Source organism: Ursus arctos, unplaced genomic scaffold, assembly GCF_023065955.2.
Source record: "Ursus arctos isolate Adak ecotype North America unplaced genomic scaffold, UrsArc2.0 scaffold_2, whole genome shotgun sequence".
In the NCBI taxonomy this organism is placed as follows: Eukaryota; Metazoa; Chordata; class Mammalia; order Carnivora; family Ursidae; genus Ursus; species Ursus arctos.
In genome coordinates this window covers 1,926,772-1,942,617 of record NW_026622874.1, presented here as the reverse complement: position 1 = coordinate 1,942,617, position 15,846 = coordinate 1,926,772, and the positions used below count along the sequence as shown (strand labels likewise).

Sequence of the window (15,846 nt, the reverse complement as noted above, 5' to 3'; positions counted from 1 at the left end):
TCACCTGGCCCACTTTCTCTACCAGGAGGAAGTGATTACACGTTTCCCGTAACTGGCTTTGTCCTAATTCTCTTCTCTCGAAAATCTCTCTTGGTTATCCTGCCCACTTCCGAGGCTTCAGTAATGGGGAAAAAAATCTTACTAAAATGTGTGCGAAATCGGAAAAAAAAACAGAGTAGATGATGCACGTCAGTGAGGAGGGAGGAGAGACAGAGGCCTTTACTTGGGGGTCGCAGCCTTGTGATTTGGGGGAGCAAAGATACTGGGGGAACCAGGAAAGTATCAGGATCACGTGGGGAAAGCAAGAGGTTTCACTTCACTGTCCTCTCATGATCCAAATGCCGCTTGCTCTGTGGAAATTTTATGAGCAACTGCTCTTGAAACCGTCGTCGGGTGTGGCCCAGTTCAAGCGTTTGTTAGTTGGGAAGGACCATGGAACTTTGAAATGGAGTTTGTTTGTTTTTTTAAGATTTTATTTGTTTGAGAGTGGGGCTCGCTCCCAGGGCCCTGGGATCATGACCTGAGCCAAAGGCAGACGCTTCCCCGACGGAGCCCCCCAGGCGCCCCGAAGTGGAGTGTCTCATGTGCAGAAATGTTACACGATTCCACGTGCGTTACCAGGCCGGGGTGCTCTGGGACCCTTCTGTGACGGCCTTGAGCACTCCGGGTGGCCTGATGAGGGTGCAGTGCTCTGAGGAGCCCTTCCTTGGCTGATGTGTTTATGTTTTAATTAATTAATTAGTTAATTCATTAATTTTCAAAAGATTTTATTTTTAAGTGATCTCTACCCCCGACGTGGGGCTTGACCCTACAGCCCTGACATCGAGAGTCGCACGGTCTACCGACAGAGCCAGCCCGGCGCCCCGAACTGTGTTTTTAAATGCATACATTAAACACATAGGATTGCAACCAATAATGTTGAAATACAGTTATCAAAATATTTTTTTAAAAATCTGCGAAGGAGTAAGGTCTATCTTGCACTACTTATTCATGAAATGACAAGATCTGACGAGCCCTAGAATTTCAGAGCAGTGCTGAGGACGTGGAGATGTTGCCGGTAACGGTACCGTGGTGTGCAGATCTCGCTGGTGATGAACTCACAGGGGATTCCGGTATTGCGGTGGGGTCCCCTGTCCCGTATTCCTGTCCTCGCAACTGAAGGGAATGGTACATTGCAGTTGGAGAGCAGGGAAAGTACAGGCCAAGCTCAGAGAGTCCTGTGAATTCTATCCATGGATCCAAGGGTACGGACACCTGGTCTCAAGATTTCTAGACGAGATTGGAAACCCTCGTTTGCCTGCCTGCCAGGAGCCCTGGGGCGCGCCATCAGGGGAGGGGTGGCGCAGAGCCAGCGACAGGTGGGCGGTTACTCCCCATCCCTCGTCCCGTCTGTTCCGTGTATCTGGGCTTCTCGAGTCTCCTCTCGTCTTCCTCAGCACGCCTGTTATATCAAAGTGAAATGGAAGCTCGTTACGTCTCTGTCAGCAGCTGTTGTGTGTTGGGGTGTTTCTTGTCAGAGGGGTTCTCTCTGGTATGATTTCTAAATATAGTCTCTAGGGCCCCTGGGGGGCTCAGTCGGTTGAGCATCGGGCTCTTGGTTTCCGCTCAGGTCCTGATCTCGGGGTTCTGGGATCAAGCCCCACGTCAGGCTCCGTGCTCATCGGGGAGTCAGCTTGGGATTCTCTCCCTCTTCCTCGCCCTTCCGCCTGCTCTCTTTCTCTCTCTAAAATAAATGGATGAATCTTTAAAAAAAGATAAATAAATACAGTCTTTGGTTACAGGGGAGGCTGAAACTGCTCATTATCTGGGGTCCTTCCCTCATGCTTCTATTAACACAGACGATTGGACTTTAAATGTGGGTAGAAGTTAAAAATACCCAACTTCAACCTCTGTCAAAGGTTCTGAAGTAGATTTTAAAAAAATCCCTCTCTCCACCTTTTTAACCTCATCTCACCTTGGCTTCCCAAACACCATGCTCTCCTGGACCTCGCTTGCCTTCCTGCCTCTGTGTTGGTCCCTTCTGAATCCCAATCTGTTGCACACTCTACCAGCCAGAGAGATGTAGGCATGCCCCCCATGGTAGGCTTTAGGCTAGTGTTCTCTTCGTTTTTTCCCCCTTGATGATCTCTCCCAGTCCTTGGTCTACCTCCTTCCTCATGTTCCTTGTCCGTTTTAAGGGACCCCATCCCCGCCAACTTTCCAGTAGTTCCGATTTCAGGGAAACTCAGCAGAGATTCTCTGGATACTTCCTGTGCCCTGAACAATCGGTTAGGCACTACGCGGCTGTGATATGGAGCCAGTGGAGCAGGTCCGTGCCTTCCCGCACCCCACAATCTGTCAGGGAAAGCCAGCCTTGAACAAGTAATTTCCAGAGCACGAGTAGGATAGAGGGGGAGTCATGTAGGGCTAGGTAATAAGGGAAAGCTAGCCTAGTTTGAGGGGGTAAGGGAATCTCTCAGAAGAAGTACTGTTTAAATTAGGACCTTGTTGGTTAATTGAGAGAGAGTAGAGTAGGAATGGTGGTTGGGAAATCTGCATGAAATGCCAAAGTCTAGAGAAAATAACAGGAAGGAGCAAAAGATGTCTGGTGTGGCTTTGGTGTAAAATTGAAAAAGGGCGTTTGAGTTCAGTGAGGCTACGAGGAGGCAGGACCGGACTGGTAAACACTCGCCAACCATCTTAGGGGGTTGGGGGCATCTTCTAAGGATGGTGGGGAAGCCTGTAGGAGGTGTTCATCATGAAGCCGAGTGCACAGGTTTTCATTCATGAATGATTAACCCAAGTTCAGTCTGGAACACGGCTGGGAGGGGCAAGAAGCCGCGCAAGGAGGCTGGGGGACATGGTGACGGTCGCCCTCTTGAGAGACGACGTGTCGACCCTGGGAAAATCTCGGTCACCCTGGACTCCCGCCTGTTCGTCCTCACCTTCTCCGCAAGCCCATCCAACACTACATCTTTTCAGACTTGGTTCCGGAAGCTGCGTGGCCGGCACGCCTCGTTTTATTCCCGCTGACTGAACTCAGACTTCTCGTTTTCCTTCCTGAGCTGGCTCAGCCGTGCCTGCTCTCCACCGACATTTCATCTCCGGGTCTTTCCTTCCAGTGGCACGCGGGGGGCCCGAGGGCGAGCCCCTAGCGTCCTTGGCCGCTCCCCAGTGCACCGAAGCGAAGCCCAGGCGCCTCTTCCTGGCTCCCAGCCACGGTGTGGTCCCTCCTGGGGCCGTCCACCCTCTCCGCCAAGGCAAGCTCCTGTCCCTCCCACCTCACCCCCTCCTGGGCTCAGCTCACACACATCCGAGGACACTGTTGGGCAGCCTCCTTCCTCTACCTGAGCTCACCCAGAGATGCATTTCAAGTCCCACCTCCTCCAATTCCACAGGCCCTGAGCCCCAACAGAATCCACCTGTCCTTCCTGCCCGCGCACGGTGGTGCTTTGGATGATGCGTTATCTATCTAATTAAACTTCTCACTCCCGTTTCACCATTTTGTGGAGTCTACCTCCTGTTGGAATTACTATGTATGAGAGAGGCTCTCTCTGGATCGTAAATTCCGGGGGACTAGGGAGATTTGTCACGGTCATTTCCGTGCTGCCTGTCCTGTGCTTATCAGACCTCAGCAAATGTAAAATTTGATTGCAGATGGTGGTGGGGTGATTGGATCCCCGAATTGCGATGTCTCCGGGTCACACACCCAACCCCGTTCTGGCTGTGACAGTCATCAAAGGCACACGGACTTTTGTTTCTAAAACAGCTAACAGTTTTACTGAGGAGTGCTGGGTTCCGTGCTGAAAGCCCAAATTCATTCTGTAGGTATTTCTTGAGCCCTAATTATGTACCCAGCACTGGGGAGGCATAGCGGTATATGAAACGGGTCTCTGTTCTGAAAGCATTTACAGGTGTGCAGTTTTCCATCAAGAGTTGCAGGAGAACTTACATTTCTGAAACTGGGGAAAAAAGAGTTCATTCCTTTATTAAAACATTATGTGTCCCCTGGCTAACTCAGGAGTGAAAACCACACCGTCTTCACCACCATACTGAGCAGAGCCAGGGGCAGTGTATGTGTTGTCAATAGACAAGGAAGTATCAACAGACAAAACACATTCATTGGGATACTTTTGTTGTATTTATTTAAGCTTTGATTATTGCGATTTTTTTATCCATTCCTTATCGCCCACTTTACTAAAATCCTGCGAAAGGCAGGTTTTAAATATTTCCTTGTATCATTTTGTGCTTTTGGCTGGGAAGTATCAGGATATGTGAAGCAATAATAACAGTACATGTTATTTTTATTTTCCAGTAGTAAAAACCTCATATTTCAGTTTCTGAATTAGTTCTATATACGCCCAACAGTGTCCTAGAAACTGGAAGTGTGCAAAATGTAACTTATGGCCTAAAGTAGCTCGCAGACGCACCGTTGTGTATAAGACTTGCATTGCTATAGGGAGGAAGGAACATAGGAGTAGAGGAAGATACTCGTGTAGGAAGTTCTGAATTTTTCTTTCAAGGCTGGTTTGAAGCTGGACATTAGGACATAGACTATGATTTCCTTAAATGGAGCAACACCTGGGGAAAAACAGCATGAACTCTTAGAACTGGGAAGGTTGGCAGAGGGGAAATGTACGAGGCCTTTGGTGGGAAATGTAAATCATGAGGCACATACCTAATCGGACAGAGTGAACAGTATTTTCTAGATGTCTCTGTATGCTTGCGTAAAGATCTGTGCCTTCAAATTTGACTGGATTTTGTTTGTTTGTTTTTCAAAATCTTTCCTAAGAATTGCCCTGGTGGAAAATATCCCTGAAGGCCTTAACTACTCAGAAAATGCACCATTTCACTTGTCACTTTTCCAAGGCTGGATGAACTTACTCAGCATGGCCAGAAAGTCTGTTGACATCGTGTCCTCCCATTGGGATCTCAACCACAGTCACCCGTCGGCATGTCAGGTAAGCTGCGTCCTCTGTGTGCGGCGACTGTACTTACGCGCGTCCCGGCCTTCGTGTGCTTGCCTTCCCTTCTCCAGTTCAAGGTCTCTTTTTCTGTCTGCCGCCCCCCACGGTATCCGAACATTGTTACGCTCACACGTAGGTGCTGTCGTTGACCGTGCGTTGCTCAGCTCCTGCTGGATGCCCGGTTTTCAAGGGCAAACCCATGTTTCGTCCGTGCACACACGGCTCTCGATGCAGCATTGCTGGCTTGGACACTTCAGGGGCGCGGTTCACGCCGGGTGTCTGTTGACAGCACGCCCCCCCCACTCTGCTTTGTGACGCCTGCATGCTCGTAGCGTGAACCCCGTGCCTGCTTGCCGAGGCATTGACCTGGTTAATGGGTGTTGTAATTCGCCTTGAGGACCCAGAGCCAACTTCTTTTTTCTTCAATGGTGGAATCGAAATTCCCAGTATAGTTGTCTATTCTTGGCTGCGTCCTATTTGAGTGAAGAGGAGAGAGACGTGTGCTAATGTCAAGAGCAGCTTTTAGAAATCAGAGGGAGCGATACATGACTCTGGATGCGATGTCCTGGCGCTAGGAGAGTGGTCCCGGGCATCCGCAGCACGTTCTTGTTTGGTTTCTCGTTAGTTTGTGTTGGCACGACCACGATAGCGCTGAGCCGCCCGGGGGTTCCACCCGTGTCTGACCTGCACTCACACGTCCTGTCTGGGTCGAGGGTAAAATCAGTTTTGTCACCGTATAGGAAATGCGTTGGCATTAAGCCTATAATCACTACCTCGTCGGTGCTTTGAAATCTTTTCTTCAATGGTACTATTTTAAAGTCAAAGGATATCAGAAAACAGGTAAAAACAACCAAACAAACCCACAGAGGTTGTGCGGGAGAAGAAAGTACGCTGACTAACTGTGTTCTGTACTTTCTCCCTCTCCTGTTTACGCAGGGAGGTCGGGTATTTGCTGCGGCATAGATCATTCCAAAACTTCGTGGTATCAAAAATAATAATCATGTATTTAGTCGTGATTCTGGTGGGGTTTAGCAGAGAGAACTCGTCTCTGATCCACACGGTGTTGTTTGGGGTGACTGGAGTGTCTGGGGGCCGCCTGGGCCTCTCTCTGCATCTGTCTCTCCCCCTTCAGTAAATGAACCTGAACACTTTAAGGGGTGCCTGTATCCTAAAATCCAAAAGCAGAAAGTATGAGGCCTTTTAAGATGTGAGCTCTGGGGTCCCAGCTGCTTCCATCCTATTCTAGTGCTCAGAGCAAGTCACAAGCCAAGGCGGGAGGAGTGGCATCTATACGGGAATAAGGAGGATTGTTGGCAGACATCCTTGGAAATTATACACCACAGTCCACTCTGGCCATAGCGATCCATTACCTCTATCACATACGCTAGTCACGCCTCACCCCCCACTACAGCAAGGCTCAGGATCCAGGATCTCCTCATCTGCATCAGGTCTGGATGGGGATGAGGCTCCTCACAGGGGCTTCTCCTGATTTAGAAACCTGGGAACTAGAAGACAAGTCCTGTGCCTCCCGACACACCCTCCCAACCTGTAACGGGGAGGCAGGGGTAGGAGAACTACACTAGATACTTTTGTTTAAGGGGCAGGGGTGGGGGATGGAGAGCACAGACCAGTCCTGGGCCCATAGCAGTTTTGAAATCCAGCCCATCCCACACCGCCAGGCTTCCAAACTCTGAGACCTGGGAATGCTGCCGGGCTAGGATCTAGTTCTGCTCCCTAACGCGCTTTCCTAGTCTGGGGCTCTCAGAAGCTCTGCGCTCCCCTCTCTGTTGTTCTTTCTTTTCCATAAGAAATCGCCTGTGTTTGCTCCCCACTTTCTTAGTTGACTTCCTGCTGGTAGAAACTGAGGCCCTAGAGACCTCTGTTGATTTTAAAGCATCTCTGTCCTTTTTTTTTTTTTTTTTTTTTGAAGACCAAAATGGTACAATCCCTTCAACCTTTGTAGATTTAATTTGTATCCAATCATCCTCCACTCTGTTGGCAAACACCCTGAGCCCAGACTCTCGGCAGTATGGCTTCTCTACTTTGCACTGTGACTCAGGCTGCTTTCAGGCCTGCCCCCCATAAAGTTGCCGGGAGCTCTTGGTCTGGCTGTGGGGGCCTGTGGACTGGCCTCCACTTGCAGTCTTTCTGAGATCTTGACAACGAATCCTACTGCCACGACTCTCGGTTCATCTTTATCCTGAGGCCATTTCTGACTCGCAGAGTATTTTGCCATCGAGCAACTCTTCAAGATTCTCTGCATTTTCTCATAGTTAACATATACCACGAACACCTTGGTCACCTGCCTGGACAATCTCCTTAGCCAGGTCCACAAACCCAGCAGTCGCCCTTTCTGTTCTCTACTTCAGGGCAGGTGGTAGTGTTGCCGTTACTTCTTCAAGGCTCCAGAAGCCATTTCTTCACTGTTCCTCCAGCCTGAAGTGGGAATGAGATTCCAGCGTCCACAAGCAGCCAGTCCCAGAGACAGTTTATGTCCTTGCTACACTAGTTTTTATTTCAATTTTCTGTGTGGTGAAAGGAACAAGTCCAAAACTTAGTAAGTATTATTTCCTATGGTTCCGTGCACAGGAAGCACAGGTTTTCGCTCCAGTGGTGTTGGCTGCGGTCACTCATGCGGTGGTTTAGCTGGGACAGTGGCTGCGTCTGGACTGACTGTCTGGGGGTTGGCCAGCTCTCGTTCTCCCCAAGTGGACACTCATCACTCAGTAATCTAACTGGGGGTTTTTGTCGGGCAGCTGGATCCCGAGAGGGCAAAGGTGAAAACTGCAGGACCTCTGAATTCCTAGGCTCCTAGAACATAACTTTGGCCACATTCTGTTAGTCAGAGCAAGTCACAAGGTCAGCAGCCCAGTCCCAGGGGAGGGGCAAGAGATTCTAGGAGAGGCATGCCGGTCCAGGAAAGGGAGAGTGTTGGCAGCCAACTCTGGAACAATTCACTACAGCAGGTTTGATGGTGTTAGCAAGACATCGTTCAGGTTGTCTTTCCTGAGTCCTGGACAAGACTTCCAGAGTTTGGAAGCCTGGCCGGCTCGTGGCCACGGAACTGAACGGGAACTGCACGCTGAGCCTGCTGTATGCTGGGGCCCAGGCGTCCATGCTGTGTGAGCCCCAGGCTGTCAACCTCGTGGGCACCCCTGAAGAGCTGGGGGTATCCAACACACAGTGGGAAGATTGGCATTTACTCTTGGACTTGGTTGAAGTTGAAGTCTTTTCTGAAATGCTGTGTCCCCGGAATGATGGATTTTTCTCCCCAACTACAAAGTGATCTTGGCTAACTGGCTTTATTTTTCCCCGTGGCTACTATTTCCCTCTGACCCTGCCCTCAATCCTGGTTAGCTTCCAGGATTTCTGTAATCAGTCTAGACTGGGAGTTGATGAGGAGGTCCCAGGGAACCTATAGCATTCTCCAGGGCTGCCCATTAAACCCATTTGCAGGATTCAGGGTGTTTTGGGGACTGAGGCAGGAAGCGGAGCATCTGGTAGTCCTGGCCGTCTCTGGGGACTGGTGCATGGTGGTTCAAACCAGTGGAACAGGGGTGCTCACATGGCTTTGTAGGGATGTAAAGTCCCTGGACGGGTAGTGTAGGATGGGCATGACTCTCAGAAGCCACCTGAGGACCTCTGGCCTCTCCTTGCTTTTAACCTGACCTTTCACCCTAATCCTTCAGGCGTGAGCTAAACTCTCACTACTCAGATTGGCCCTGGGACCCGAAACGTCTTTATTACCTGGGAGCTTATAAGAAATGCAGAATCTTGGGAGGATATCAGAAAATAGGTAAAAACCTATTTTTAGGTTTTTACTAAAGCCCCACCCCAGCCCTACCCGAATCAGGATCTCCATTTCAACAAGATTCCCAGCTGATTCATATGCTCGGGGTTTTGAGAAGTTTGAGAAGTTCTGAACTACCGTCTTCGGCTGTCTTGTTCTATAAGCCCAGCAAACCCTCCTAGGTGCTCCCACTATCGGGTAGAAGGGGGAGTCACAGAAAGGTTCTGTCATAGCTCATGGTTAGTATTCAGTACCGCTCACGGAGCACGAATGAGGTTCTGGGGCCGTTTTGAATAACAGTGCCCATACTAGGTGCTCGGTAAACGTTTGCTGAGTAGTTGTTGAATGGATTGTGTCAAACAGAAACAAAGCCACACACTGGATCAAGTTCTAAGGACAGATTTAACCCAGGACTGTGTTTTTGCAATAGGGAAGAGGGTCCGAGTGAGCTGAACTGAGATTTGTACAGAGATGATGGAGCATTTTTCAGGGAGAATGAGGGAGGGAGGTGGGGGACAGCAGGGGCTTCAACAGGACCAGGGAAGTCAAGTTTATTAAAGTGGGGGGAGGGGGTTGGCCCATAGGAAGCCCATCGGGGGTTTGCTAATGGGCGCTTATCACAGTGAGGCTCCTACCCTCCCACAGAGACCGGGAGACAGGTTTTGGCAGGAACAAACAGCAAATTCTTTTGGCAAAACCTTGAGCTTTCCGAAGCAGGCACTTTAAGGGGCAGGGTCATCCTGGGGATGTGGCCTCGAGCTGTTGAAACTGTTAGCATTTTGTTCAAGCCTTTTGATGAGGGAGCCGTGGAGGGAACTGGGTGGGGTGGATGAAATCAGTTGTGCTGAGAGTCGGCAGTTTTTATAAAACAAGGTTGGGGCTGGGAGAGAAGAGGGCTCAGAGGCGTCTGGCTGGAGTTTGGTTAAGGAGGGAATATTTGTTGGTCGCATGACTTCAGAGGGAATTAAGGTGGGCCTCACTCACGTGGAAGGAACACCACGCCTGGAAGCTTCGCTCCGGTCACTCCAGCAACTTGTTCCCAGTAACCTGGCTCCTACTGAACTCACAGAGCACCCCTCGAGGAGGACACCCCAGTTAGAGTGAGGTCTTCTGGTGGAATCCTCGTGCTCCCGCCAGAGGGACGCCTCTCGGCTGCCCCCCCCCCCCCCACCTCTCGCGGCCCCAGGCGCCCTGCAGATGAAAAGCCCTCGGTTTCTGCAGAGTGCTGGTTGTAACTTCCCGCGTCTTCGGAGGAGAGCTCCGCGTGCGCAGACAGCAAGCAGCGAGGGGCTTCACCAGCTCGCACATTAAATGCATTCAAGCCGGCTGTGCGAGCCATGTGGGCGACAGCTCTTCCACCCCTGCCTCTTCTCGGCGCTGAGTCCCACGCCCTGTGCGGAACGGGGATCCCTGGGGACCCGTGAGGCTTACAGCACTGTTCGGAGGGTTCCGGCCTCAGCAAGGTAGTGAAGTTCTCCTCTTCCTCCGGTCGAGTCCCCTGGGGGCCAAGGGATGATGCTGAGAAACCCCGTGCAACCAGTCTCTACTGGTCGAACACCTTTAAGGTGGGGGGATGGGCAAAATAGGTGAAGGGGAATAAGAGATAGACGTGCAGTGATAAAATCAACAAGTCGCGGGGTGTGAAGTGGAGCACTGTAGTGGTTGTGTTGTGCGGTGATGATGGTAGGCGTTGTGGAGTGTGTAGACTTGTTCAATCACCATGTCGTACACCGGAAACTAATATACCAACTAGACTTCAATTTTTTTAAAAAGCAAGTGGAAAAACAACAAAAAACGAGGTGATACAAATTAGAACGTCTGCCTTGCCTACCTCTGTCCTGCAGAAGTGCTAGGATTTTATGTGGGTGCCGGACTTCTAGAATTTCCAAGCCACACCGGGAAACAGGAGTCTGCAGACAGGTTTGTGTGCTGGCAAGTCAACCAGGCATCAGCCTTGAGAGAAAAAGCATAAAGGAAAGGGCAGTTCTTAGATTAATACCATCTTCACAAGAAATTCAGGCTTTTGTAGTATTGTACGTGATCACATTTGACCCTCTCAAGGGCCAAATGACGAAAGCAAGCCATCAAATATTGCTGAGGTCCCCATGTGCAGGCCCCGTTAAGGGTGTACGGGATACCCAGGATCCCTGCCCTCATGGAGTGACATCCTAGCTGAGTTGAATCTATTGCACTAGGATGAATAGGAAAATCTTGAAAGAAAAACAAAGACACAAAAGTAAAGAGAGAGCAAACCTGTGGAATGGAAATGGTGCTTGGTGCCTGATTGGCTCCATGTCCCATCTTCCCCCAGGCCACCCTCGACCCCTGCAGCAGTATTCGCAAAGGGACCCAGGAGAACTCGTCTAAGTACCACATGTCTTGGGTTTTAAAGTTTATTTTGAAAATAGCTGGTTCCCTTCTGTCCTCCCCTCCATCCTGCCAGTGGGGGGTCACTGTGCCGAGGTCGGGAGTGGGGCAAGGAACCCGCGTCCTGAAAGCAGGTCCTTAGGGCCAACTTTTTCTCTCCAGGTGCCATGTAAGGACGCTAGATTCTGTTCTCTTCAGGCCACTAAGTTTTAGCATTCGTAAAAAAAGAAGGTACTGGCTGAATGCCTACTTGCTCTAAGTTTTACCTGATCTTATCTTTCAAACGCGATAGGAGATTCAAGACTCTGGTTTCAACATTTAGCATTGTTCCAGACAAAACACTAAAGGACCCAAATTTGTAGCAAATTCCACGGCAGTTTTAAAGTTGAGCTGCTATGGTAAATAACGGGGCATTCTTGATATGTGAATATGGAATATGTGCGCCGGGAAAGAAATAACATGTACTTTATAAGCACTGGTTTGTCACTAGAAAATGCAGTGCCCCAAATACAACTGTACTGGCCAAAAAAAATTCAGAGTTTGGGTGGCCAATCTCCGACCCTGTGAGCATGCTTTTATGTTTACCAAGACCTTATAAATATTGGGATGTAGTCATTGATTGGCTTATTACACTCCAAAAAAATGCTAAGAAGAACTTTCGCACTCTAATAACCCAAGTGAGCAAATTAAAAATTTTTTTTAAGATGTTCCAATACAATGAAAATTGGCCCAGGTTCACAGCTTATTTTCCATGGATATATTTTTTAAAAGAAAATCATTTTATTTTGAGGAGTGGTATAGCCAAACATGGTATTTTACTTGTAAACCAACACAGTCTGAGAAGTCCTACATGGAAACCATACATGACACCCAGAGAAGCAGGAATCGTCACTGAGATTTGGCCCATCTACTTATTATAGTACGACCGTAAGCAAGATGCTTGAGGAACGGTCAGTGAGTGGCAGGCAGGCCCCAGCTCGGCAGAAAAGACGCACCGATCAACGTGGCCATGACATCTGTGTTTTCTCTGGATGAGAAGCAATTTTGAAGGGTGTGTGATGGTCGTTACCCACAGGGTGATGAATGTGGGACTTGTGTGTGTGTGTGTGTTTATAAACACATTCATAAAAATGCATTTTTAATCTGTAGTTCTAAGAGGTTGCTGCTTTAATTCCTGCCCTGAAGAACTCCTCTTGTCTTTTCCACCTTTCACCACTATTGTGTGTGTTTCCTTCCATGTGCAAAGACACTAGTCAGCGACTTTCCTCTGTGTGAAAGCTGTGTCAGGGGCTAGTGAGCTCTGTGGTTCCATGGTAACCGTACTTTAAAATGTAATCAAAATACGTGGTTGGGCAAAGGATTTTTGTTTCTTTGTGTCCAGATGATGACTTTAGACCGTGAAATACTGAAATTTCTACGACAGTGTGATTGCTAATTTGTGGGATTAGATGATGGGGATTTATGAAATCAAGACCGTTCAGGAAAAGCCAGGGAATGTGATTTGATGATTTCAGAGCTACCTGATTCATTGGGCAAAAAACCCCAAACAAACCAAAAAAAATAGAATTCTGTTCTCTGTGAGTTCGCTGTCAGAAACCAAATGAAATAATTAACGAGCTGCAACAACTGAATCTTTGAGATGCATTCATATGAAATCAATTAGTTCCTTTTCCACCGTGAGTCATGATTGCCAATCGAGGGCACATCACAATTCATTTTGAAAAATTAGGGTTTTAAAAACGTAATGGTATTTGCTCAGTTTAGTGAGCAACACGGAGGAAAGTTCGGTGAGCCAAGGGCAGTTGGCGGTAGGCAGACCGCAGAGGTGAGTGAGGAGGGAGGGGCTCAGGTTCCCTTTTATCCACTTGCCCGCTGCTGGACCTCGAGTGAGACGCTGAGCTCTGTAAGCCTCGATGTCAGCACCGCGCCAGGTCCCAGAGCCCACCTCGTGGGGCGTTGCGTAGATCACACCAGTTAGTGCACGTGAAGAGTACAGAACAGCGCTTGGCCCTCTTAGGAGGTGCTTGTTAGGACCGTGAATGTCGTTTGTGTGCACAGGGCAACTCCAGTTCGAATCCGCGTGATTTTACTAACAAATAATGAGTTCTTATATGCTTTACGCTCTGCTGGAAGCTGGGATGGTTACCACGTCAAATTAAAAGAGAAATGTAGTTTCTAAAAATATGAAGCCCCGGGTAGATAAGAAGGATTATGCAAATTATCTTTGTATATACAATTGTAGCTTTCATTTATTAAGTACAAATCCTTACACAAACACACATGCACACAGTCTTGCTGTCACCCATCTGCTCATGCACACCCGTGTGCCTGCCTGAACACACACGGATCTCTGGATTACTGACATCTTGAATCTTGAATCCACGGGCAGTCATGTGGTCTTCTCAAACCTAGAGCCACTTCTGATTTTTGTTGACTGGTCAGTTGGTTGGTTTTCTGCTCCTTGTTTTGGTTTTAAATCAAAGAGCCCCACACTCCGGCAACATTGAGAGATCTCCCCCTTGATCTTGATGGGCCAGTCTGCTGTCATGGGCCAGGCCGTTGCAGCCGAGTGGGACTCCTGTCTTTGGGCCATCCTGCCGCCCACTCACTCCTTGCTAGCAATATTCTAACTGACTACAGATGTAGGTTAACCTCCAGCCAAGGGTTTTGTTTTACGTAACTTAGAACCCTCTTCCTTGTCCCATTTGTTTCATAGCCGTGTTGCTGGCTGCTTCATAAATGGCATTATTAACATTTTCTATTAGAATTGCTGTAGAATTCAAGCCCTCCTAGGAAGCCTGCCGTCTGGAGGGGTCAGCTAGGGCTCTGTGCTCTTGGGTCTCCGCCATCTTTTCCTTTCTTCCTTTCTTTCCCACCCCTCCTGTCCCAAAGTGGGTCCATTCTCTCCCCAAGTATTGAAGGAGACTTCATTCATTCGTTCATCATGTACACAGTCAGCGCCCACTTTGCAACACAGGGGTATCTCTGGAACCAGGAAAATCCTGTTTTGCCGGTGTCGTTCCCATGTAAACGTCTGAGAAAAGTACCCAGTAATTTTGCAGTCTCGTCATAATATTTAATTAGAATTTTTTTTCTTTCTTTCTTTCTTTCTTTCTTTTTTTTTCTTTCTTTCTTTTCTTTCTTCTTTCTTTCTCTTTCTCTCTCTCTCTCTTTTTTTTCTGAATTTTTTTTGCAGTCTAGGAAAAAATAAAATCACAACAGTTCCTGCTTTTCATTTTGCCTGAAAGGATGAGCATGGTTGGTGGAGACTGGATTCTTTATTCTTTAAGCAATTTAAACTCTTTGAGCCTGTGGCAATTAAGAGTTTGGTGCATTGTAATTGGTAGGTTCGCAGGAGGCTGCCGGAGAAAAGGGAATCTTGTGTTACAACCTGAAAAACACACATTTCACCCTTTGTTTTGATGTAGATCTGGGGGCTTGCATGCATTTTTACTATATGATGGCCAGCTTCCTGTTGTCTGGTTTTGTTTTTAGTTTTTTGTTTTTTTTACAGGGGTATAGGGAAAAATAAAACATGTAAATTAATGAAAGCAAAATTAGGATGCATGCTAATGCTCTGTCAGTTGGCTCAGTTTAGAATTTGTGCCTTTGTTTATTTTCGGTTCTGAGAGTTTGGCTAGTGGAAAAGGCACACCCGCAGCATTCTTCAGGAGGCCCAGACTCCAGCGGGACAATCACGGGGTCTACACGACCTGTCGTTTAGTGGTTGTGGCCACATTGGGCAAAGGTCATAATCCGTCGATCCTTGATTAACTCATCTATAAAACGGGTATAACAATGCCAGTCTCCTTTGATGGCTTCGTAAATCTGATTTAGATGTGCTTGTAAACCAACAGATAACGGAGCTCATAAAAGTGAGTTGCTGTTTTCATTTTTATTTTTGTTTTTCTGGTGCCGGACAGTGAGTTTCAAATTTACCTAGTGGACACTTGCTTTCTATGTAACCTGAGAGCAGGAATAACTTTGAGCTGCTTGTCAAGTTCTTAACTCCTGTTCAAGGAGGTTCAGGATACTAATTCACGGTTTTTTTCAGGGTTTAGGTGAAGGAAGAAGAAAGAGAAAGGTGTGTATTTTCAGGTGGATTCTCACCCTCTGCTCCCAGGAGGGTGGTTTTCAACTGTGACTACATGTCAGAATCACCAGGGGAGCTTCTAGAATATACTAAGGTCCAGGCTACCCTGGAATACTGAAGTTAGAGTACCTGGAGAGGGGCTCAGGATTTGATACGTTTTATAAAGATGACTTGGCTCTGAGAAACAAACTGAGGGCTTCGGAGGGGAGGGGGTGGGGGATTGGGATAGACTGGTGATGGGTAGTAAGGAGGGCACATATTGCATGGTGCACTGGGTGTTATACGCAACTAAAGAATCATCGAACTTTACATCAGAAACCAGGGATGTACTGTATGGTGACTAACATAATATAATAAAAAAAATTTATAAATAAATAAATAGATAGATAGATAAATAAATATGACTTGGCTGCCAGGATTGAGTGTCACTGCTTAAAACCACCGCAGTCTGATAAAGTGTTTGAGTTTTGCAGATTTCCCGGCCGGACCACTCTGGTCCCGTCCCATCTGGTCTGTGGACCCAATTTTCCCTGTTTCAGTTTAACCCTGTGTGTCCCACTTGTTCTCTCGGTGATGATATAAAAAGGTGGCAACTTCTACTGGAATATTCCACACCTTCCTGGCCTCTAGGGCATGTGGTCATGTTTATT

The 15,846-nt window shown here is 48.1% G+C and overlaps 1 protein-coding gene across 7 annotated transcripts in view; it reads left to right on the top strand.

Annotated features, from left to right (window-relative positions):
* PLD5 (phospholipase D family member 5) overlaps nucleotides 1-15,846 on the top strand; it is a 385,783-nt gene that overhangs the window by 190,821 nt on the left and 179,116 nt on the right. For 6 of the 7 annotated variants that reach the window (XM_026487593.4, XM_057315031.1, XM_026487592.4 and 3 more), the window contains exon 3: nucleotides 4,772-4,940. In XM_026487593.4, the coding sequence (XP_026343378.1) occupies nucleotides 4,772-4,940 (169 nt within the window). Of the gene's footprint in view, nucleotides 1-3,567; nucleotides 3,804-4,771; nucleotides 4,941-15,846 lie in introns of those variants that run through there. The other variant, XM_057315034.1, reaches the window with a different exon arrangement.